The sequence below is a fragment of the Coturnix japonica genome, chromosome 23 (assembly GCF_001577835.2).
Source record: "Coturnix japonica isolate 7356 chromosome 23, Coturnix japonica 2.1, whole genome shotgun sequence".
Classification (NCBI taxonomy): Eukaryota; Metazoa; Chordata; class Aves; order Galliformes; family Phasianidae; genus Coturnix; species Coturnix japonica.
The window spans coordinates 1,888,810-1,910,316 of NC_029538.1; the positions used below are offsets into that span (position 1 = coordinate 1,888,810).

Sequence of the window (21,507 nt, forward strand, 5' to 3'; positions counted from 1 at the left end):
CAGTGCTGAGCTGTGGAGCTTCAGGGCGCTTTGAAAACCCCTTGCAAAGCGTTTCTCCAGCTGTAACCCAGAGGCTGGCTGCTGTTTGTTTGCTTTTCAAGTAGTTGCTTGCAGCAAACCTCTTGCCAACCTTGCAGGCCCCTCGGCAAGGATCTGCAGCTCGTATATAGGAATGAATAAACAGTTGTGCAGCCCGACAACACGTACCTGCAGCAGGAGTCAACCCGCAGCAGAACTGCCTTCCCCAGCCGGTAATTAACCCCAAACACGCTCCTTTACACTCCTTGTCTAATTGCTGGGAGCGTTGGCTTTGTGGCGTGTCCTGGGGGCAGCGAGTTTGTGTCTTCAAACACCTTTAAAGCAGCAGAAAGTCGGGTTGTTCCTGATGCAGGGGGGCAACTCGCTGCACTTTGCCTTCTCCCAAAGGAAGCCTCAGGAGCTGCACGAGTCCAAAGGCTCCCCATGTGAATCCTTGTGCTGAGGGCTGTGATTTGGGTGAGGTCCCCTCTGAGTGCTCCTCAAACAGCCCCACTTCTGTTCTACCCCCATCCTTGGGGTCCTGAGGGGCAGCTCACCCCACCCCCACCCCCTGTTTGCTCTCAGGTGACTGAGAAAGCAGAATCAAACCCTGCCTGGGTGCTCCAATTCAGCTCATAGGGTGGGCATTGACCCCTGTGTGTTATCCAGCTGCCAGCAGGACCCCCATGGGATGGGGTCAGAGATACCCACATGGCAGCTGGCTTTACCAGGCTGTTCTGGAGGGGGTGAAGCTGCTGCCAGCCCCCACCGGCTGCTGCTGCGTGGGAAGGAGAAGCACAAACAGAGCAGGAAAAGTGCTGAGGTTGCATTGAAGGTCGGGTTCATCCGAGCCCGGAGCTGCAGAGCAGATGGGGAACGACGTGCAGCTCCTTATTGCTGAGTGAGTGCACAGCACCAACGGGGCACAGCCCTCAAAGGGGGGGTTTGTAGGTTAAAACTGCTTGGCAGCACAGCTGGGCCCTGCCCGGTGTGTGCCCATGGCCCCAATGCGCTCCAGGCTTTGGGGATGGGGGAAGGAGAAGCAGCCCCCCCTATAGCCCCCAAATGAGGCCAACCCAGCACGGGGTCACCCAGTGCTGCAGCCTCCCCCTGTGTGTTCCGTGTTGCTTCCATGCTGCAGGTTTAGGGCTGGGAATGGAGGGCTGTCAATTGGGATCCCAGCTGGGGGGAGAGAAAAGGGGACTTGGGGCAGCCCCAGCTCCAGCTGCTCATCAATGGGGGGGAGATCAGCCCCTAATTGCTCAGCCCGTTAATTACGGGCTCACGCCCCCTCAATATCATTGGTGGAGGAGACGGGAGGGGGCGTGGCCTGAGTCCATTCACACCCTCTATGAAAGGGAGCTCCGGGTCCCACAGCCCTATAGAAGAGTTACGGCCCTATAGGAGCGATAGGGCCCTATAGGAGCGTTAGGGCCCTATAGGAGCTATGGGCCCTATAGGAGCCATACGGCCCCGGATCGCGCTGCTGTGGCTATGAGCGCTCTATAGCCGCGCTGACTGTCCCATGCTGGTGGCCGGCTCTCAGTGCTGCCCTGCGGGGCTGGAGGAGCGTTTGGGATGCGGGGCTCTGCGGGGCGAGGAGGTACGAGGGGACAAGGAGGGGGTTGGGGTTCGGGTCCCTCCCGGGGGTCGTTTGGACGAGGGTTCGGTTGTATGGGAAGCGCCCGCTGTGATGAATGGGGCCGTCCCCATCTATAGGGGATGGTGGGTGGCTGCGTGGGGTCCCTATGGAGCTGTTGTGACTCTGAGCTGAGTCCCCATAGCTCTCAGTCCCCATCCCGGTGGGTCTGACCCACCCTACAGGTATAGGGCAGCAGCCCCCTGGGTCCCATGTGAGACCTGGGGCAGCTCAAAGGGCTGGGAATGGTCCCATAGAGCTGAGTGAGTCCTGGGCTGCCCACCCAGCTCCGCAGGACCCTCCTGCTGCGTCTCCCCCCCAATCTGGGAGCTGCCTCTGTTTGTATATAGGGGCAGCAATCAATGGGGCCGAGCTGAGCCCCCAGCCCTGGGGTGTGGGATGGTTCTCACAGTGTCTCTGCAGGGCATTTATTTGAGCTTTCCTTATCAGGAGTGATTTTCCAACACCTGACCGAGCCCTGGCAGCAGCACGGGGCAGAGCTTGGCACTGCGGCCATTAACTCCTTCCTTTAAGCTCTCCATTTGGGGCTGAGCCCCCCCTGCACCCCTTACAGCCCGGCTTTGGGGTCAACGCATCCCCATTACGCCTCAGTTTCCCCACCCGCAGAGCACGGCAGCACGGCGGGGGTTAAGAGCAGCATTGCTTCCCACAGCAAAACATCACAGCAATGATTAAAACGCGCCTCCAAAGGTCACCCTGAGCCTCACAGCGGGGAGGGCTGCGCTCAGCCCCGGCTGCTTTAAGGGGGTGCAGCTTTGTGTTATGGGGTTTCTCTATTGCTTTGAGCTGAGCGTGGTTTGGATGCTGAGTCAGTGCACGGCACGAGCCTGGCCCTGCTGTCACCCCAGTGCTGCTTCCGCTGTGACTCAGGGCAGGAGCTCTCCATGCTCTTGGGGCCATGGGTGCCCATAGGGTGCCCATAGGGTGCCTATGGGGCTGTGCTGCCCATGGTGACTCGCTGCCCATCACGCTGTGAGCGCGTGGCCGCACTGACAGCTGCCACCTGGCTGCCCCGTGTCACCCCCCCCCCCCTCATCCCATCGTCCTATTTGGGGTGGGCTCTGTGCCCCCCCGTCCTGCTGTGGGTCAGTGCTGGGTCTGGGTGCTGATGCTGCTGGGGGGACACACGTGCTGTGCTGCTGTGCCATGTCCCACATCCTACAGGTGAATGGGGGGGCAGAGCTTTGTGTCAATGGAGCTCTGTGCTTTTTGGGGTCCCATCCAGGGCTGTGGGATCTCTGCATGGGTTGAATCCCACCCTTCCCAACCCTATAAGGTGTAGATGTGCTGTGTGATGCATCCCATTGCATGCTCTGCTTGCAGGAGTCCTTGCAGAGGTGGTGAAGCACAGCCTGCCCCTATTGCTGGGCTCAGGTCCTGCTGCCCCATTGCTGCCCCACATCCCAGGGCAGAGGGGAAATGGGTGCTCCCCCCAAAGTGCTGTGCATGTCTCCCACCAGTGTAATAATAGGATGGGGGTGGTGGGGATGGGGGTACTGGGGGGTTCAGGCTCTGCTGCATCCCCATGTTCCAGCCCTGCAGACCCCCAGGTTGGGGTCTCCCATTCCCCCCGTGCAGGTGGAGCCCCCCGGGCTCTGAGTTGTGCTTCTCCCCCCATTGAAGGCCCCGAATCCCCCCATGGCTGTGCAGGTTGGGGCTGTTCCCGTCCCGCTGTCACCTCCCAGCAACACCCGGCTGTGATTTCATCAGCCTGATGCAACACCCCCCGCCCATGTCCCTGCCTGGGGGGGGCCGAGGGGGGGGTCATCCCACGGCCCTGAGTCACCATCCGGTATCAGCCCCACGTCACCCCCATCCCGGCGCTGACAGGGCTGACATCGCTTCTCTTTATTCCCTATAGGACACAGGGATCCCGGTGCCCCCCCAGCTGGGGAGGGGGCCCAGCGCCTTCATCCCTGCGGAGGAGGTAAGAAGGGAGGGGGCGTCCTCTGTGGGTGGGTGGGATACGGAGCTAATAGGGGAGGGGGCTCTTGGTGGTACCCGGCTGGGAGCGGGTGGGATATGGGGTGGAGCGTGTCTGCTTTGCCCCTTGTATTACTGGGGCCGTGCCTCCCTCCCACCCCAAAGCCGGGGATCCCGCAGCCCTATCAGTGCCGACACACAGCTGGATCCCCGTAGGGCAGAGATAACGCTGCGCTGCCGTCACCGTGGGGGGGGGCGGGGGGTGCTGAGTGTCAGCTCCTTCCCACGGCATAAACAACCCGGTGCTGAGCTGCGTGGGGCTGCCATGGGGTCCCCTGATCCCAACTCACCCCATGAGGATGGGGGTCCAGGCGGTGCGCACGGTCGGAGGTGCCCGTTCAGGGCAGGAGGAGGACGGCTGGGGGCAGCCTTTGGGGTGAGCAGCACTAAATGGGGGCTGGAGGGGCAGCATTTGGGGTGTATGGCCCTATATGGGGTCGGGGTGCGTCCTTTGGGGTGAGGGGTTTGTGCGGCATCTTTTGGGGTACGTGGCCCTATATGGGGGCTGGGAGAGTGTCCTTTAGTGTGAGGGGCTGGGGGGGGTTGTATCCTTTGGGGGAGGTGGCCCTAAATAAAGGCTGTGGGCTGCAGATCCTGCAGGACGGCATTGAGAGCAGCCGGCGGCAGCTGCTGATCGAAGCCTTCGTGTCCGCTGGTTGCGTGGACAACATCACGATGGTGATGGGGCTGCACCCCCAGTACCTGAGCAGCTTCTGGAAGACTCAGTATCTCCTGCTGCGCATGGACGGACCCCTCCCCTACCACAAACGCCACTACATCGCCATCATGGTGAGCGGGGGACCCCCAGGAGTGGGCGATGCCATCCCCTAAACACCACTTTGGGGTCATTTATGGGGTACCCAACACCCTTTACAGCCTGGGGGTTGATGTTGGGATGCAGAGCCCCCCTTGGCTGAGCGCTGCCCCAAGGGAAACCCCTCTGGGTGGTGATGGGGAGGGGGGGGTCCCTGTGTGGCTTCTCCAAAGGCTCGTATTGGGGTTGGGGCTGACCCAGCTGATCCCCCACAGGCTGCAGCCCGGCATCAATGCACCTACCTGGTGGGGCTGCACATGGGGGAGTTCCTGCAGGCGGGGGGCAACCCGGCATGGCTGCAGGGGCTGCACTGCGCCCCACAGAAGCTCAGGAACCTGAATGAGATCAACAAGCTGCTGGCACATCGGCCCTGGCTCATCACCAAGGAGCACATTGAGGTGGGACACCCCAATAGGGGGGTTTGAAGGGGGGTTGGTGGTCCTGGGGGCCACATCGCTGCCTGGATTTAACCCTTTGGGGACCATAAGTCGGGTGGGTGGATGGGGAAGGAGCGGTGGCTGGGAGCATGTGATGTATGTATGGGGCTCAGGGCCTGATGCTGTTGTCCCCCCCCATCTCCCCCCTGCAGGCACTGCTGAAGACAGGGGAGCACAGCTGGTCGCTGGCAGAGCTGGTGCAGGCGCTGGTGCTGCTCACCCATTACCATTCTCTCGCCTCCTTCGTGTTCGGCTGCGGCATCAACCCCGAGGCAGGGCAGGATGGGGGGCAGGGCTGCAGACCCCCCTCACCCCACAGCGACAGCAGCCCCACAGCTGAGGACAACACGGGGTGCTCAGGGGTAAGAGCTGGGGGGTGCCGTCCTGCTGGGGTCTCCCTATAACACCCAAGGGATGGAGTGTGGCCCCTTGTATGGGGGTTTATTGGGGGTGCAGCACTGAGCCTGCCCCCTTTGTGCAGGGCAGGGATGCTGTGCGGGAGGTGGAGGCGCTGATGGAGCGGATGCAGCTGCTGCGGGACAGTCAGAGGGAGGAGGAGGGCGTCACACAGGAGGAGATGGCGACGCGCTTCGAGATGGAGAAGACTGAGAGTTTGTTGGTGGCCCCATCGGGTAAGAAGGGGGTTGTGTCCATAAAGGGGCTGTTGGCCCCCATTGCTGGGCCGTGGGGTGGTGCTCACAGTTGTGCCTTGCAGATGTGACAGACCATGCCCTGCAGTCCGGCTTGCTGTGCTTCGTGGAGGACCCTGAGTTCGGCTATAAGGACTTTACACGGCGAGGAGAGCAGGCGCCCCCCACCTTCCGTGCTCAGGTGGGTCCCACTCCCCCCCCAGCACCAACAACAGGGGCTGGGATGGAGCCAAAGCAGCAGCACTGGTAGGTGATAGAGTTGTGATGGAGGGGTGACCATCTTCCCCACCCCTCATAGGATTACACATGGGAGGACCACGGCTTCTCCCTCATTAACCGGCTGTACCCCGACGTGGGGCAGCTGCTGGACGAGAAGTTCCAGGTGGTTTATAACCTGACGTACAACACCATCGCGATGCACTGCGGCGTCGACACCTCCATGCTGCGCCGCGCCATCTGGAACTACGTGCACTGCGTCTTCGGCATCCGGTGGGTCCCCCCTGTGCTCCCCCATCCCCTGGGTCCAGCTAAAGGGATGTGGGTCTGGGTATGGGTGCCCCAATGGGCTTGTGGCATAGGGCTGATGTGTTCGCTTCATCACCCCCCAGCTATGACGACTATGACTATGGGGAGGTGAACCAGCTGCTGGAGCGCAGCCTGAAGGTTTACATCAAGACAGTGGCCTGTTACCCAGAGAAGACAACCAAGAGGATGTACGCGCAGTTCTGGAGGCACTTCAAACACTCCGAAAAGGTGCTTTTCCCTTCATTTCCCCCTTCATTTCCCCATTTCCCTTCATTATTTCCCCTCTCCTTTGGGGCTGAGCCCCCCCCTCACCATGCCCTGACCCTGTTGTCCTGCTATAGGTCCACGTCAACCTGCTGCTGCTGGAGGCCCGGCTGCAGGCTGCCCTGCTGTATGCACTGCGCGCTGTCACACGCTACATGACCTGACAGCCCCCTGCTCCCCCCCATCCTCCTCCTGTTCTGTGGGGGGGGCTGGGAGCAGTGGGGAGCTGGACTGTGTTGGGATGTCACCTCCTGCCTTATGGATGTAGAGATATGGGGGGGAGATGGGGGTATCTGTGCCTCTTATCCTGGGGTGGGGGGGTCTCTGAGTGCCCCCCATGTGCCCCTGTGGGGTGGCTGGAAACGGGGCTGTTGTGTGCCTTGTGTTGGGGGGGAGCCCCGTGGAGCTGAGCCCCTTTCCCTGGGGTGCCCTTAGCAATGATGCTGCTGTGCCCCCCCCCCCACAGCCCCATCATGTTTGTCATCCTATAGGGGGCTGAGGGGCACAGAGGTGTTGGTGCCCCCTTTGTACCCCCCTGCAATTGGGGACTGGAAGTGCCTTGAGCCCTGGGTAGGGATTAGGGTGGGGGCTGCAGCACCTGCACTGCCTTTCTGACCCCCCCATGTGCCCCCTGCCTGCTCTGTGCCACTGAAGGTCTGTGTTGCATCCTGTGCCATCCCCCCCCCTCCCTCAGGTCCCTTTGTGGCTGTGGAGCTCAGTGCCAGGGCAGCACTTCTCCTATCGCTGCCCATCACTCCAAAGCTGGGGGGGGCTGTTAGGAGGGCAGCTGCCCCCCCTGCAGCACAAGGGACCCCCAACACCCCCCCATCCCCTGCTGCACTTTATTGCACAGCACACTGCCGTGGGGGGGGGTCCATTGGAGCACTGCTGGGCTGGGATATGGGGTGCCCATGCTCAACCCCCCCCCTCCCATCCCACACCCCATGTGCCTTTCCCCTCAGTGCTGGTCACTGGGGGAGCCATGGGGACCCCCACCACCCCCCAGGTTTGTTTCTGCTGCATCACAGCTCCACTTTAACTTATTTCTGGTTGTTGTTTGGACTCCTATGTGGGCCTGGAGTCTGCAGCCTTCATGTGAAGGAGGGAATACATTCTTTTTTTATTATTATGGGGTGTCTGAGTGTTGTTCTTTTACCTTCCCCCCCCCCCCCCAACATGCTGTGATATGGGGTGGGGGGCAGCGTGCAGCAGCACCAGGTGCTTATCAGCACCCAGCGGCACCTGGGAGCTGCAGATAAGAGATGGGACGGTGTGGGGGGGGGGGGCAATGAGCAGCTGCACGAGGTCTGTGGGTGCAGGGGGTGCCCTGCAAGGGGGGGGGGCTGAAGTGTGTGGTGGGGGTGCGTGTTGCTGGGGCAATGGAGGGAGTAATGGGGGTCCCAAAGGGGGATGGGAACGGGGGTCCTGAAGGGGGAGGGGGGGGGGTCGTGAGGGATCGGAGCTGCAGGCACTAGGGGGTGGTTGAGGGGGGGGGGTCGCCATGGGGGCTGCGCTGCTCCCAATGGGGGATCGGGGCTTTGCTGGGCCGGCAGCGACACTCGGTGGAGGAGGACAGAGGAGCTGCACAGCCTGCATTGCTGCAATACCTGCATCGCTGCACAACCTGCATCGCTGTACAACCTGCATTGCTGCACAGCCTGCATTGCTGTACAACCTGCATCGCTGCACAACCTGCATTGCTGTACAACCTGCATTGCTGTACAACCTGCATCGCTGTACAACCTGCATTGCTGCACAACCTGCATCGCTGTACAACCTGCATTGCTGCACAACCTGCATCGCTGCACAACCTGCATTGCTGCAATACCTGCATTGCTGCACCGACATACCGCCCACCCTCATCTAAACCCCCAGCCCCGTTAACCCCCAGCCCCCACAACCCCATTGACCCCCCAGCTCCCATCCCCGGACCTCCACCCAGCAGGGGGCGTGGTTTGAAATCGGCCTTAAGCGTGAGGTGGGCGTGGCCTAACGCAGTTTGGGGGGCGTGGCCTAAAGCAGAAGGGGGCGTGGTCTAATGTATGATTATGGGCGTGGCCTAATCTATGTGGGCGTGATCTTACCCCGGAAGTGGACTACATCTCCCGGCATGCTTTGCACGCCACCCGGCTTCCGTCGGGGCCGGCCCTGGGGAGCGGCGGAGCTCAGCAGGTGAGGGCCGGGCGGCGGGGGGTGCGGGGGGAACCGGGCCCTATGAGGTTGTATGGGACTCTATGGGGCTCTGTGCGGCTTTATGGGGGACTGTGGGGCTCTATGCGGCTCTATGGGGTTGTGTGGGGTTGTGGGGTGGGTCCGAGCTCCGTGCCCTGACCCCGCTCCGCTCCGTCCCCCTCCCCACGGTCCATCTCTCGGCCCCGCTTTGTCCGCCGGCTCCTCCCGTTTATTCGGCCTTTGTGTGCAGCGCTGTGACCCCCAGGGTATTAACAACGTGAAGGTGCTGCTGTTTCTGCCCCACTTCTCGGCCCTACAACTGCAGCCCCCCATCCCTGATGGTGTTTGATCCATTGGGAAGGGCTGGCAGGGCTGGTGGCCCCTGATTGAGGCTCGTTGTGATTGTGTTGGCTGGGTTAGAGCCACACATGGGGGTAGGCAGAGGTTCCAAACGGGTGTCCTGGAAATAGGGGCTGCTTTACCCAGTCCATTGGTGGAGAGAAATAGGCCTCGTGATGGGCGATGTGTTACCATGAGCTCCTTTATGCTGCAGGGACCTGGGGAAAATAGCCAGCAGTGAGAGGAGGGGTTGGCTGAGCGTGTCTGTGAGGTCACTGTGCTGCTGCTGGGATGTTCAGTGTGGTCCATTTCCTGCTGGCCTGTTATTCCATCAGGGTTTGTTCCCTTGGATGGTGCTTGTATAATGCTGGAAGAGGACGAGTAATGAGAAGCTGGTTGTTGTCCCTTAGATCTGTGATTAGAGGCAGAAGTGGTACAGCTGTGGGCTTCATCTATTTGGCCCTGTAACAGGTTTCCTAATTGATTTAACCTTGTATTCCAAATCCATTTTGACCATACAGCTCCCTAAACCCCCCCAAGAAAAGCCAAAACCGACCCCAAAAGGCTCCGATGAGACTGCAGGCATCTTTAAAGGCCATTTCTCTGCTCAGCTGCACCATCTCAGAGCAGCATCCAGCGTAGGGGTGGTGCTGTCAGATGGGTGCTGTCAGGCTGTCTGGGCTTGTGCTGTTCTCCATGAGTTCAGCAATTAGCCGTAGCTCGAGGCCATCTGCTTTTGGGTTACCTGCTCAGCACGCAGGGAGGAAGGCAGATAGAGAACCCACACGGGGAAACTCATAGCTGCAAACTGAGCATGGCACCCAGCATCACCAGCTGTGGGTTTTGCTGCTGTTCTTGTTCTGTGACCACACAAGGATGGATGGATGGTGCTGTGTCCTTCCTGCTGCTCACCCTGCTGGGCTTTGCCTTCTTGCTTCAACCCCCCACCTCACTGCAGTCCCTCCTCTTTGCTGCTCCCAAGGTGACTTTGCAGCAACCATCCCACCCTCCCATCTCAGTGCCAGCAGCGAGAGGGGTTTGATTTGCACGATGGAGATAGCACAGCAGCTCTGTGCCTTTCCAGCCTCCTGGCTTCTTGCTCTCACACCCTGTCAGAGCACAGCGTGTGCCTGACCTCAGAGCACCACGTCAGTGTTAGCACCTCGGGGTGGCTGCAGTTGCTTTGGACGTGTGAGTTCTCCTAAAGCTGCTTCTGCAGCGTTATCACAGCAAAGGGTCCTTCAGAAGTCATTACCTGCTGGAAAGAGCAGACCAAAGGGCTGCAATGCATTGCAGTTGCAGTTTGGTTGTGTTCAAAGCAGCCCTTTGGGGCAGAGTATTCGCAGCTGCTTGGCAGGCAGCTTCTTTCAGTGCCCTGCTGCCTCTTGTGCAGATCAGCTGGGTGTTGTATGGGATGGCAGGGATCACTCCTGCATTGCTCTTCTGCCTTGTTGGTGCTGGTAGATGGAAGGTGGGCAGTCAGGCATTGCTTGCATGGTGCTGAGAGCCAGACCTGCCCCAGGTGGGAGGTGGGCTCCTTGCTTGAGTGTTTTATTGCCCACTCTCCAGGCTATTGCTTCCTTTGGAAAAGGATTGCTTCCTTCCTGGAGCAGGAGGAGGGCGTGCAAGAAAGGCAGAGGCTGCACACCATTGCAGTGTTGGTGCACCATTGCATTCTGAGATTCACTGCTGCTCTGCCCAGGGCAGGGGGTGGGATGTGCATCCAGGACATGGCAGGATGTGCTGTACCCAGGTGAAATGCTTCTCCTTGTGCAGGTGCAGTGCAATGGCACGGCTCACAGAGCTGCTGCTCCTCAGGGAGCAACAAGGGGCAGAGGGAACTGGTAGAACTGGAATGTTGGGCTGTGGGGGGGTGCACGGAGCTGGGCTGGTGTTTGTTGGCACTGCTTTAAATAGCAGTTTGGAAGGAGACCTGAAATCATCCTATAAAGGTGAGGAAGGAAGCCCAAATGTTGGATGCTCAGGGTGAGGTGAGGTTGTGGGGTGGGGGAGCAGAGCCCTCCTGGCCTGGTAACCCCCATGTGGCTGCAGCTCATGCTCCCTTTAGCTCTGTACAACACCTCCAAGCACTCCATGTGCTGGAGGAGCCCTGTGTGCATTCACTCCCTTCTCATACACTGAGCAAGTGTTTGCTCATGGCCACGTGGCCAGCAGATTGAGGAACTGGACTGGATTGAAGCCTGCTGCTGCTGCTGCTGCTGCTGCCCTGGGTTGGCTGTGGAAGGCCTCAGGGATCCCATGGCTCTGCTTCCTTCTAAGCAAGGCACTGAGGTTCTTTGGGCCTGTCTGGGACACAGACCTCGTGTGTTAAAGCTGTGATAAAAGCCCCCCAGTAGCTCTTTCTGCAGTAAAATAGCCCATGCCCAGAGCTAACCCAGCCTGCAGGGGAGCCTCAGTGACACAGAGCCAGGAGAAGTGGTTGCTTCGTCCCCTTTGGTTGCACACATGCAGGTGGAGCAATGGAAGTGCTGCAGCTGAGCACCCTGAGCTCTGCCCCCTCCCAGGTGGTGCTGGCACCCATCAGGGCTGTGTGTGCCAAGCAGAGCACCGGCTTTGAACTGCTGGGGGATGAGGGGGTCAGCAAACCTGCTCTGACATCCAAGGACACAGCAGTGGAACAGGGGAGAGCTGAGCACAAAGTCAGGGCTTGCAGCACCACCTGCTTGTGTTGAAGGCCCAGCAGTGCAGGTTGGGTGCAAGGTGGGCACAGCATCAGTGCTGCAATGGGAACAGCAAAGGGTTGGGCTGTTCTCTATGCAAAGCAGTTACCTCGTTCAGCCCACTGCAGTCACTCATCTATGTCTTCCTCTCATCTAAAAGGCTTCCCAGCTCCATGCTGGCGGTGTTGGATCGCTGTGCCACCCGCAGGCAGCTGCCACAGCACAGAGAACATCCCTGCAGCTTCCTCAGGGAGCCCATTATCAAATGCTGTATCTGCAACAAGGAGCTGCTGGGTTCCTTAGCTGCTCTATGAGGGTTTCTCCCACCTGGGTTGTTGGCTGTGCTAATTGCACGCAGTCATTTGCAGCTCCCTTCTAACACAAAGCCCATCCATCCCAGCAGCTGCAGAGCTGCAGGTCGTGTCCTGGGTGGAGGCAATGGGACGTCCACCATGGTGCAGGATGGAATGGTGATAACTGGGTGAGCAAAGCACCCTGCAGCCCAGGTGGGTTTCCCTTGTGGGGTTTAAACTCTTATCTGCAACTGAGCTCTGAGCTGCTCTGGGCCCCGTGTTGTTTTCTTTCATTCTGTGGGTGCTTTGTGGTGCTTTATCAGTGCTGGATTCTGTTCCTTGGGCTGCTGGAGCAAAGAGGAGCAGCCTGAGATCAGGACCTGCATGAGGGCAGAGTGGCACAGCCAATGAGCTGCACTGCAAAGCTGGTGGCATATGGAGGATCCAAGGGTTCTGAGCTGCAAGGATAGTGCTGAGAACACAGCGTGGCACTGCCTCATTTCTGCTGCAGAGCTGGAAAGAAGCCATCACCTCATCACGAGAGCACAGCGGGGTCAGTGGAAAATAGATGTGTGCTTAGATCGGTACAGGAAGCTGAAAAAAGAAAGGGCAAAAAGCAACGTTTGGACTTGCAAGCTGAGGCTGGGATGGCAGCAGCAAGGAGGGGGGGGTGGCACAGCAGAGAGCTGTGAGCATCAAGGGCTGTGAGCATCCCAGGGCTGTGCTGGCACCTGGTGGGAACAGCAGCTGATGTTGCTCCCTGTGCACTAACCAGGTTAATAAGTGGGTGCTGGGTTTAGCCTTGTGCTGGAGGGATCCCTCCTGGTTGGGGTGGAGATGCTTCCAGCCGTGCTGTATCCGGTGACACACGTCCTTGCTGCTCACAGCTGCTGGCTGGCCCTGAGCACTGCCAGCATCAGTATTCCAGGCACAAGCACAGCCCTGCTAACATGCAGAGCTCGGCACTGTGCAGGAATGCCCTTGAAAGGCAAATGAAGCCAAACTCCCCGGTGGCTTTGGGGAGCAGCAGCGCTGCTGTCATCTCTGCTGAGGATGAAGCAGGTTTTGAGGTGTCTGCTTTTGCTTCTCCTGTGTTTCTCCAGTGACTCCAAGATAAGCTGCCCCTGCAATGAGAGCCACGGGATGCTCTGGGTGGTGATTTGCTGTGCAGTGCTCACAGATCACACTCTCCCCTTGCTGAGCTGTTTACAAGCTGTGCTTCCCAGCCATGCTCTGAGCGCTGATGTCTTTATGGAGGCGTTCTCCCTATCTGGGTGTCCAGATGTTGGACTCCAGGCGTGTCCCCATTCCCCCAAACTCAGTTCCTCTCACAGCTCATTTCAGAACTCAACCCTGTACAACAGCTGAGCTTCCTACCGTGATCCCAGTTCCTCCTTGTGCTCCTCTTTCCCCAGCACTGCACGTGCTGCTCTCATTGCTCTCTATGCACGTGCCGTTCCCTTTGCATGTGGGTCCTGCAGACGTGAAGGACCAAAGCTTTGTGAGCGCTTTGTCTCACTTTTCCCCCCTGTGGCTGCATCTCTGAGGCAGAGGGACGGTGCTGCTCTCATCTGGGTGTCCTAGATAGGATTTGTGCCATGTTCTGTGCACAACTGTGTTGTGCTGGTGAGGAAGTGAAATCAAGTGCAGGCTTTGGTCACACTTGGAATTCTAATGCGTGTGTCACTTTTGTTTCCTGTTTCTGTAGGAGTCGCTCAGACCATCGGTGGTTGGGAGGAATGGAGGAGAGCACTGGTGAGTACTGCGGTGCTGCACAATGGGCTGTGAACCTGTTCCTTCTTCCTTGGGTAAGCGCTGCAGTGAACCTCATCATTTTGAGCCTCACGCCTTTAATTGGAGGTGGATGATTAGCAAATGGGATGGTTTGCATCAGCTGCTCCAATGGTGTGGGCTGGAGCTGATGGATCTCTTCTGAAATCTCCCTTCAATTGGTCTCTTGAATATCCCAGGCTCCTGGAAACAAGCAGCATCCCCTTTCTTAATAGGGAGGAGGCCAGGAGCATTGAGCTGGTGTGTGATTGGAGCAGGGCAATAAGTCAGGAGGAGGAATCAGCTCCTGGAAGCTCCTGATTTTGCTGGATTTCTTTCCCTGGGCTGCTCTGTCTTGCAGAAGATGTGAAGTTTTTAATTGGGATTTGGCTTTAAAGCTCTTGCTTGAGGCACTACTTACCGCCTGCCCCGAGGCGAACAAACTCCTTCCTTCCAGCTTTAACCAATGCAAGAATTTGGTTTCCTTTAAAACTGGCAGGTTTTTGGCTCAGTGTTCTTGAGTGAGTGTTCCAAGAAGGGCCGTGACAGGCGCTGCTTTTCCCATTACCCTTTTTTCCACCCCTGCTGAGGTGGGTCTCGCATGGTGGGCAGCCCATCATCCCCCCAGGCAACTTCAGACCACGCTGTGGCAGCCAATGACTCCCACCTTGTGCAGCTCTATGAGCACAGATGTGATTTCCAGGCTGTCCCAGTGCAATCAGGTGATGCCATCCTTTCAGTTGGAGGAGCCACGTGTGTGACAGCAGCGTGGGGTGCTCAGGGTTTCAGGCTTTGCCTTCGTGCAGAGCTGCTCGGAACCCAGCAGCCTGCTTGGAGGGAGCCAAGTGCACATTGCTGAAGACACGTCAGGCTTATAATCCTGGTGGCAAGCATTGCTGCTGTGCCTTCTAATTGCTGGTGTGCAAGGTGCCCGTTTAATTGGTGGTGGTGTTTCCCCTCTGGTTTGCTTGTGGCAAACTGATGCTGGGTGAAGCCTTCCTGGGGAGGTGGGATGCAGATGGCAGCTCCCTGCTCAGCCCTGGGGTGCAGGCAGCAGCAGGGCGACTTGTTCCATCCCTCCAGCCTTTGTGGCTTCCAGCAGCACTGAGGGCTCTGCTGGGGCTGCCCATGGCTGGCTGCGTTCGTGTCACAAAGCTTCACATCCCTCCTTGCTCTGTGTGTTGCTGTGCTGGAGCCTGCTGGGCTGCCAGGAGCTCTGCTTGCTGATGGGAGCAGTGCAGGGGCCTGGGATGTGAAAGGCCTTATGTTCTGCTTACATCTCATCAACTGAAATAGAACGGCTTCCATTTCAGGATGGAAAACCTGGGCTCAATCTTTGCACACTCAGAGCTGACCGTGAAGCTTTGTGTCCTTCGTGCTGGGAGCTGAGAGCCCCATGCTCAAAGCAGAGTGAACAAGAGTCTCTTATTGCTATATATATATTTGTAATTACTTTGCTTTTAAGGACGCTCATTCTGCAGGTGCTGCTAAGCTCAGGACACCGGGGTTGCTCCAGGCACTGGGGCTGGAGATGAGGTAAGGCAGAGCTACGTGCAGGAGCTGCAGCCCGTGCCCTTTGCTCCTGCAGAGCCTGGTGCTTTCTGATGCTGTCCTTAACCTGGTTGTATATTAACTGCCCTCCCTATGCTGCATGGCTGGCTTTTGTTTTAACCACGTTGGCGCGTGTTCAGAGCTGGTGTGCTTCGAATGGCCACTGGGACTGCACAGTCAAGCAGAAATCCTTTTTAGCTGTCAGGCTTCGCTGGTCACAGTGGGTGGGGGAGCTGCTCTTGGCTGGATGCCCCAGCTAATTAAAAATGAAGCGTGCTGTTGGCTTCAGACTTTAATTCCTGCTCGCCCCCCCCAGGGCTGCTGGAAGAAGCGCGGTCTCCGTGAGGCTTCAAAGCTTGTTGGTGCACATTTTAGAGCAGGTATGAGGCTTAGAATTTGCTCTCAGTTCTCCCCTGAGTTATTTATCCAAGCGCAGAGAAGAGCACGGAGCAGCTTCTTGGGCTGTGGCCCTGAGTGAGCGTCTGTAGGTGGTTCCAGCTGCTCCGTGGGGATCGGGACGTGCATTGCAGTCACAGCTGCATGGCAGGGATGCAATGACCTAACAAGGATGCTCCAAAATAAGCAGCTTGCTGGTCCAGCAGGCTCCGTGCTGTCCTCCAAGGAAGGCTTTGCTCTCCTTCAGCCTTCACTGCTCCACTTAGGAGCTGTATTGGTGGCACTGGGACTGAAGGCAGCTGCTGAGAGAACTGGGCAACGTGAGCAGCCTCTCTTGCATGTGCCGTTCTAGGAGGACACTTGGAGTTGATGGATGCTGGAAGAATATTCTGCAGTTCTTTCTTTATTCAAGACCGACTTTCATCCCCTTCGTCTCCTGCTGGGCTGCTTTTTCTGCCAGTTCTTTTCCAAGCAAAGATAGGAAATGCTGCTCGAGTTCTTAAGCTCTGTGTAGACAAAGCAGCAGTTTGTTTCAGCATCTCTGCTGGGCTCTGAGCCTCATAAGGAAACCAGCGTGGTGTGGAGCTGCTGCTTTTGGACATTGGGGCTCCAAATGAGGAGAGGAAGGGGCTGGAGCTGGGAGTGCTGCTGTGTATCAGCATTGCTCCTCGCTCCCAGCAGGATGCGTGGCTGAACAAATGCCAGCAGATGCTCTGGAGTTTGGGAAATGAGTGCTTGATCATCACATGTGCAGATAGAGATGACTTTGCAGGTCACCTCTGGTTCAAAGCACAGCCACGCTGCTCCTTTGGGTAATGCCCTGCAGGGAGGGTTTGGTCCTCCAGGAAGGCACGAGCCACAGTTCGCTCATGAGATGCCATATATTACATATACAGCAGTATAACTGTTCTGTGCAGTACAATAGAAGAGCCAAAGTGGCCAAAGTGCCTGAGATGAAAGGTTTAATTACGGCTGAAGTGTGCTATGCTGAGAGAGAGGCCAAACCTGACCGTGCCTGAGACACGTTTACCTCAGGGTTGTGCTGATCTCATTTGGGACCATTTGCCTTTTAAACGAGGTGCAGCACAGAACGCTGGCTAACCTGCCTGAAAGCATTGCTGTAAGTAGGTGAGTGCACTTGGCAGGCTCAGAATCCTTTGGGACACAATCCTGATGCTCTTTTGTTCTTCATCTTGCCGTTCCCAGGGTACGTGGGGCGGTTCATGGGATGCTTGCATTGCTCTGCAGGTGACCTTGGCACTGCAGCACCCCATTCTGGGCTGTTGTGAAGCTGTGGGTGCTCTGTTTGTGCAGCTTTCTCTGCTTGGAGGAGAGCAGAGCTCGTCGTGCTCCGCTGGCTGCAATGTGGGTGTGTGGGAATGGGATACCTGGCGTGATGGGCTGGCAGGAGCCAGGTAGGGGCGGAGGCTGGCACCGAGTGAGAGGTGTTACACCTGCTGCAGTGCTCAGATTGAGCTGAACGGTTTCCTTGTATTGAGAGATAAGGCCATGTAGGACGTGTAATCAATCCGGGCCGACTCGCTGGGACGTGGCTGGGTAAGTAGGGCACTGCTGGAGGGACTCCCAGCTCAGAGCTGAGGCTCACATCACCCTCTGCAATGCTGGTTGCTGTAATTTGCCACCTGATTTCAGCAGTGGATCACGCTGGGGCTGGGAGAGAAGCCTGGAAGCAGAGGTACGAGGGCTCCATTGAAACCAAGCCAACACTGTTAGTGCTTTTTGGGTCATACAGCAGCAATGCCAGTGGTGAATAGCAAACCCGGCCCTATGGGGTGGGATGCTGACTCTGATGCTGCTGCCTTCGCAGGTGGGACTGGCTGAACAAAGCTGCTCTTGGCACAGCATTGGAAGGAGCCTGGCTCTGTTTTCTGGTGGCAGCTTCGAGCAGGTGTGGGCCAGATGATAACCACAGGTTAATGAGGAAAGCTTGGGGAAAGCAGCCTTCCATCCTGGCTGTCCTTGCTGGCTTTCTAAAGGATTTACCAGCTGGGTTATGGGGATGTTTCGTTCCTCTGTGCGTTACAAACGAGGAGCTCCGTTCTATCTATTGCAGATGGCACAGCGCCGTTCCTCCCTGCTGGACGCTGCAGTGTTGCGGCGCGGCCGCCAGGGGGCGATCGTGGGTCGGGAACTGCGGGCGGTACTTGGGGGAATAATGGGGGAAATAATGGGGGATTTGGGACTGCGAGGAGCTGGGGGGGGAGATATTAAGGGGAGGTTTTAGGGGATGCAGAGTGTGCCTTTTTGTAAGGAAAGCAGCAGCTGGCTCTGTCTGAGCGCGGCGTGTTGCAGGGGGTTAAGTTGCATTTCGCTTTGGGGAGGGATGGAAAATGTCTCCAAGTAATTAACTTAAGATGCCGATGCTAATGAAGGGGCTTTCAAAGCTGGGGCTGTTTGGGGCGGTGGGAATCCCCTGCTGAGTCTGTGGCAGCAAGGCCTAAGGAAGCAATGCTGCAATTATTAGGCTGAAATGATGTTGAACACGAAGCTTAATCCCGTTATCTTGCAAATATGGAGGAAGCTGCTTGCTCCGGATAGCTCTGTAATGGGATTATTGCAGTGAGTGGCACCCCCGGCATTCCCTGTCTGTTTGGGGTGGAGCATTGATCAACATTGATCGACCTTCCCGGGGGTGCTTTGCTTTGCTGGGGGGATGGGGGTGCAGTGTTTCCTTTGGAGGAGGAGCAGCTTTGATGCTGAGCATCCTCTCCCCTTGAGAAGCCATTCCCTCCTCCATGGCAGGGATCCCTGGAGCCCATCTCTAAGGAAGAGAGCTGAAGGACATCGTGCCCCCCTGGCACTGAGACCCCAAAGCAGCAGGCTGCAGTGTGAGGAGGACGCCCTGCAGTGGGGCCATGAGGATGCTGTGAGGATGGAGCCCCCTGCTATGGGAAGGGCTGCAGGAGGTGGGGATGTTCTCAGCACCAATTGCTGTTGGGTCTATGGAAGAATTCCTTGTCCTTGGGGTCCCTAAGCCAGCTGTGTGATACAATGCTGTGTCAGCAGTGCAGGAGGGCACAAGAACCAGGATGCTCCATCAATGAAGAGAGGAAGGCCCTAATGAATAAACTGGCCCTAATGAGTGAGCCTGTCTGGCTTGGCTGTGAGCTCCCCATCTCACATAGCTGGCATAGCAGCACGCTGTAACTCTTACACTGCACGAGTTGAGAAGGTGAGCAAATATTTGCAGGGCTGGTGGCTCAGGCTGCGCTTGGAGCTGGGCTGGACCAAAGGCGTTTCCAATGGGCCATAGCAAGCAGCCCTGTCTGCATTTACCCTCCTGTCCCTCCAGCAGTGCAGGAGCAATGCTTGGTGGTCTCTGTTTGGGATTTCTGGCTGCTGTTTTGGGATCATACCATTTGCTGCCAGGCAGGATGGCCGTGTTGGCCCCCAATAGCAGCATCAGGAGGGTGAGGGGTCCTGCTTGCAGTGCAACCTCAGGGATGTAGCTTGCTGCAAGGTGATGACGAGCTGTGCCTCCCGGGCTGTTGGTATTATCTAATCCTGGGCTGTTTCCTTTAATTATATGCAATGTCCTTGACACTGTAAACAATTGCCATGGCATTGTCTGTGCAGTGCTGTGAGTCAAAGATGACGCATGGCCAGCGTTGGGTTTGGGGACCGGAGCTGGGCTGTGTGTGCCACGCTTACGGCTGCTCCGTGCTGCCAGCCCTGCCTTGTGCTGGCACAAAGCAGAGGCTGTGGGGCTGTGCTGCTATGGGGCACACAGAGCTCACATCCAGCTTCACCTCTGGGCAAACAAAAGGGCTGAGCAAGGGGGTGATCCGTAGCTCTGAGCCATGAGCAGTCCCTGGGAGCCCTATGGGACTGAGCTCCCTATGTGTTATCTCAGTGCTTCAATGGAGAACAAAGCTTGTATCAACGTGAATCGCAAAGTTGATAAACTGGAATGGTTCCTCTTGTTGCGCGGTGCAAATATTTATCCGCATTGTTTCGTGGAGGCAGATTGGTGCAAGTCGGAGGTCAGGCCTGTCGTTACAGGCGCCTTGCAGAGCACACTGTGCTCACAGGGAGCTTCTGCACCCACTGCTGTGTTAGGAAGCAAGGCCAGCTGTACGAGAGCTCTGCATGGCTGCAAAACAACATCAGTGCTTCCTTTTCTTGTTGGCTCCAAGGGACCGAAGCCAAATGTGCCCGCTGTGCCCTCCAGTTCCTTCACCGTGGCAGGAAACTTGAGTTTTCTCTTCCAAACCGAATCTGTTCGAGATGATCAGAAGCTGAGATTGTGTGCCAAACTCGCCTTGCATTTTAATGAGGAGTTTCTGGCCCGGTGGATAACGAGGGCAGAGCAGGTGCGGTGGATGGTGGGTGTTCCCCAGCAGCAGAACCATGGGGCTTTTGTGAGCCTCCCTGGGCAGAGCCAAGCGAGGGGCGGTGGGATGCCCTGGCACCGCTGCTGCCTGTTGGTACTTGGGGGATAAAATGTGACTTTGGAGCGTGGCTTGGAGGTGTTGAAGGGTAATTGGGCTTCTTGGTGCCTGCAGTGAGCCCTGTGAGGTGGAGGATGTGCTGAAATGCTGGGCTGCACTTTGGGTTTTTGGGGATAAGGGGTGAGTTTGCTTTCTGAGGCTTCTACCATAGGTTAAGAGGAGGAAAGGATGGTGGTTCTCCTGCCCTGCTCGCTGGCACATCTGCAAGGATTAGGGGTAGAAGAGCTTTGGGATGGTGAGTCTTGTGTTGAGTGCAAGCAGAGCTCCCTCCTGCTGTCCATTTGCAGCCTGCAGTGCTTTACAGGGCCTGTCCCATCCCATTGCTTTACAGGTGACCCTTTGCCAGAGGGCTGGGTTGCTTGCCATAACATAAAGCCACGAGGTGTTGGAGCAGGGCATGCTGAGTGCATTGGGTTTGCCCAGGAAGGCAACCAGCAGAGTGTGTGCATTCATCTGGGTCAGTGTGGGAGGCACTGAACCAGAGCAGACCCCATGCAACCCCTGATAGGAGAGAGATGTGCTGTGTTTGCACTGGAGCTGCAGCGTTCTGCCTGTCTTTGCAATAAGAAGCCTTGGGTGATGTTGGTTGGTGCAGGTTCTTCCCTTTGTTTTTGTTGTCTGAGGGAGAGGGTTGTTTTAATGGGTAAAATTAAGCTAAATACCATTTCCTCCCTAAGCAACGGGATAATTAATGTAATGTTCTCCATGTTTTTTGCTGAACATTTTCCTAATAATATAGCTGCAAGTGACAGATGGGCATCTTGCCTCCGAGTACTTCGCTGTTGGGAATACGCTGTTGCTTTGCTGATGCCTCATGCTTTGCTGGAATTCATCCTGTGTCTGTGCTTCCTTTGGCTCCTGTTTGTGCTGCTTCAAGGTGCTCCAAAAAGTCATTTGTTGGCTCTGGAGGTTCCCTTGCTGAAGGACAGCCTGGCCGTGAATCACTGCAGCCCTGGAGTTAGCAGAGATGGGACCGAATCTTTAATTTTCAGGACTGCATTCCTTAGCATTCCCTCATCTGTAAACAGGAAAATATTTAGCATATGTGGTAAGTAATTAGGGTGAATGGTGAGGAGGCATTGAAGGTGTGTTTTCAGTGCTGGCCAACGTGTGCTCCCATTGCAATTCCCATGTCTTCCATTAGGAATCAAGGCTTTGAGCTCACATCCTTGTCCATCTCCCTGCTCCCTGGGATGGGTGCGTGCTCCTTTTGTTCCTCTGCACCGTGAGGATTCTGGCTGGGCTTCTCATTCTCAGTCCAGCTCAGCTGCTGGGCGGCATAGGACTACATTGGCTATGGGATGCTGGCATCCTTGGCTCGGAGCACATCAGGACGCTGCCTGGTGTGCCAGCCCTATGGCCACCTCGCTGACCCACCAGTGGGGCCGAGGGGATGGGAATGCTCTGCAACATGGGAGTTTCCCATTTGGAAAAGTCTCAGGAAGCACGGAGGAAATCACACGGCTTGGGAGCACTTACCTC

At 57.2% G+C, this 21,507-nt stretch overlaps 2 protein-coding genes across 5 annotated transcripts in view; both read left to right on the forward strand.

Moving 5' to 3' along the window:
- The first annotated feature begins 1,355 nt into the window (after positions 1 to 1,355).
- On the forward strand, positions 1,356 to 7,480 carry SESN2 (sestrin 2). 2 transcript variants are annotated; one of them, XM_015883720.2, is made up of 11 exons: positions 1,356 to 1,446; positions 1,484 to 1,621; positions 3,540 to 3,605; positions 4,253 to 4,450; positions 4,691 to 4,873; positions 5,065 to 5,274; positions 5,394 to 5,544; positions 5,628 to 5,743; positions 5,861 to 6,051; positions 6,171 to 6,315; positions 6,429 to 7,480. In XM_015883720.2, the coding sequence occupies exons 2-11, from the start codon at positions 1,544 to 1,546 to the stop codon at positions 6,513 to 6,515; spliced, it is 1,425 nt and encodes a 474-aa protein (XP_015739206.1). In that variant the 5' UTR covers positions 1,356 to 1,446; positions 1,484 to 1,543; the 3' UTR covers positions 6,516 to 7,480. The 2 variants fall into 2 exon arrangements, with proteins under 2 accessions (XP_015739206.1, XP_015739208.1); XM_015883722.2 differs by lacking the exons at positions 1,356 to 1,446; positions 1,484 to 1,621; positions 3,540 to 3,605 and adding an exon at positions 3,869 to 4,037.
- Positions 7,481 to 8,444: 964 nt separating this feature from the next.
- PHACTR4 (phosphatase and actin regulator 4) overlaps positions 8,445 to 21,507 on the forward strand; it is a 32,752-nt gene continuing 19,689 nt past the window's right edge. Inside the window, exons 1-3 of one of the 3 annotated variants that reach the window (XM_015883518.1) lie at positions 8,457 to 8,523; positions 13,545 to 13,591; positions 15,088 to 15,142. Coding sequence is in view for 1 of the 3 variants with exons in the window: in XM_015883517.2 (XP_015739003.2) it covers positions 8,462 to 8,523; positions 13,545 to 13,591 (109 nt within the window). In the remaining 2 variants the exon portion in view is untranslated. Of the gene's footprint in view, positions 8,524 to 13,544; positions 13,592 to 15,071; positions 15,143 to 21,507 lie in introns of all 3 variants that reach the window. The other 2 variants (XM_015883520.2, XM_015883517.2) reach the window with 2 other exon arrangements.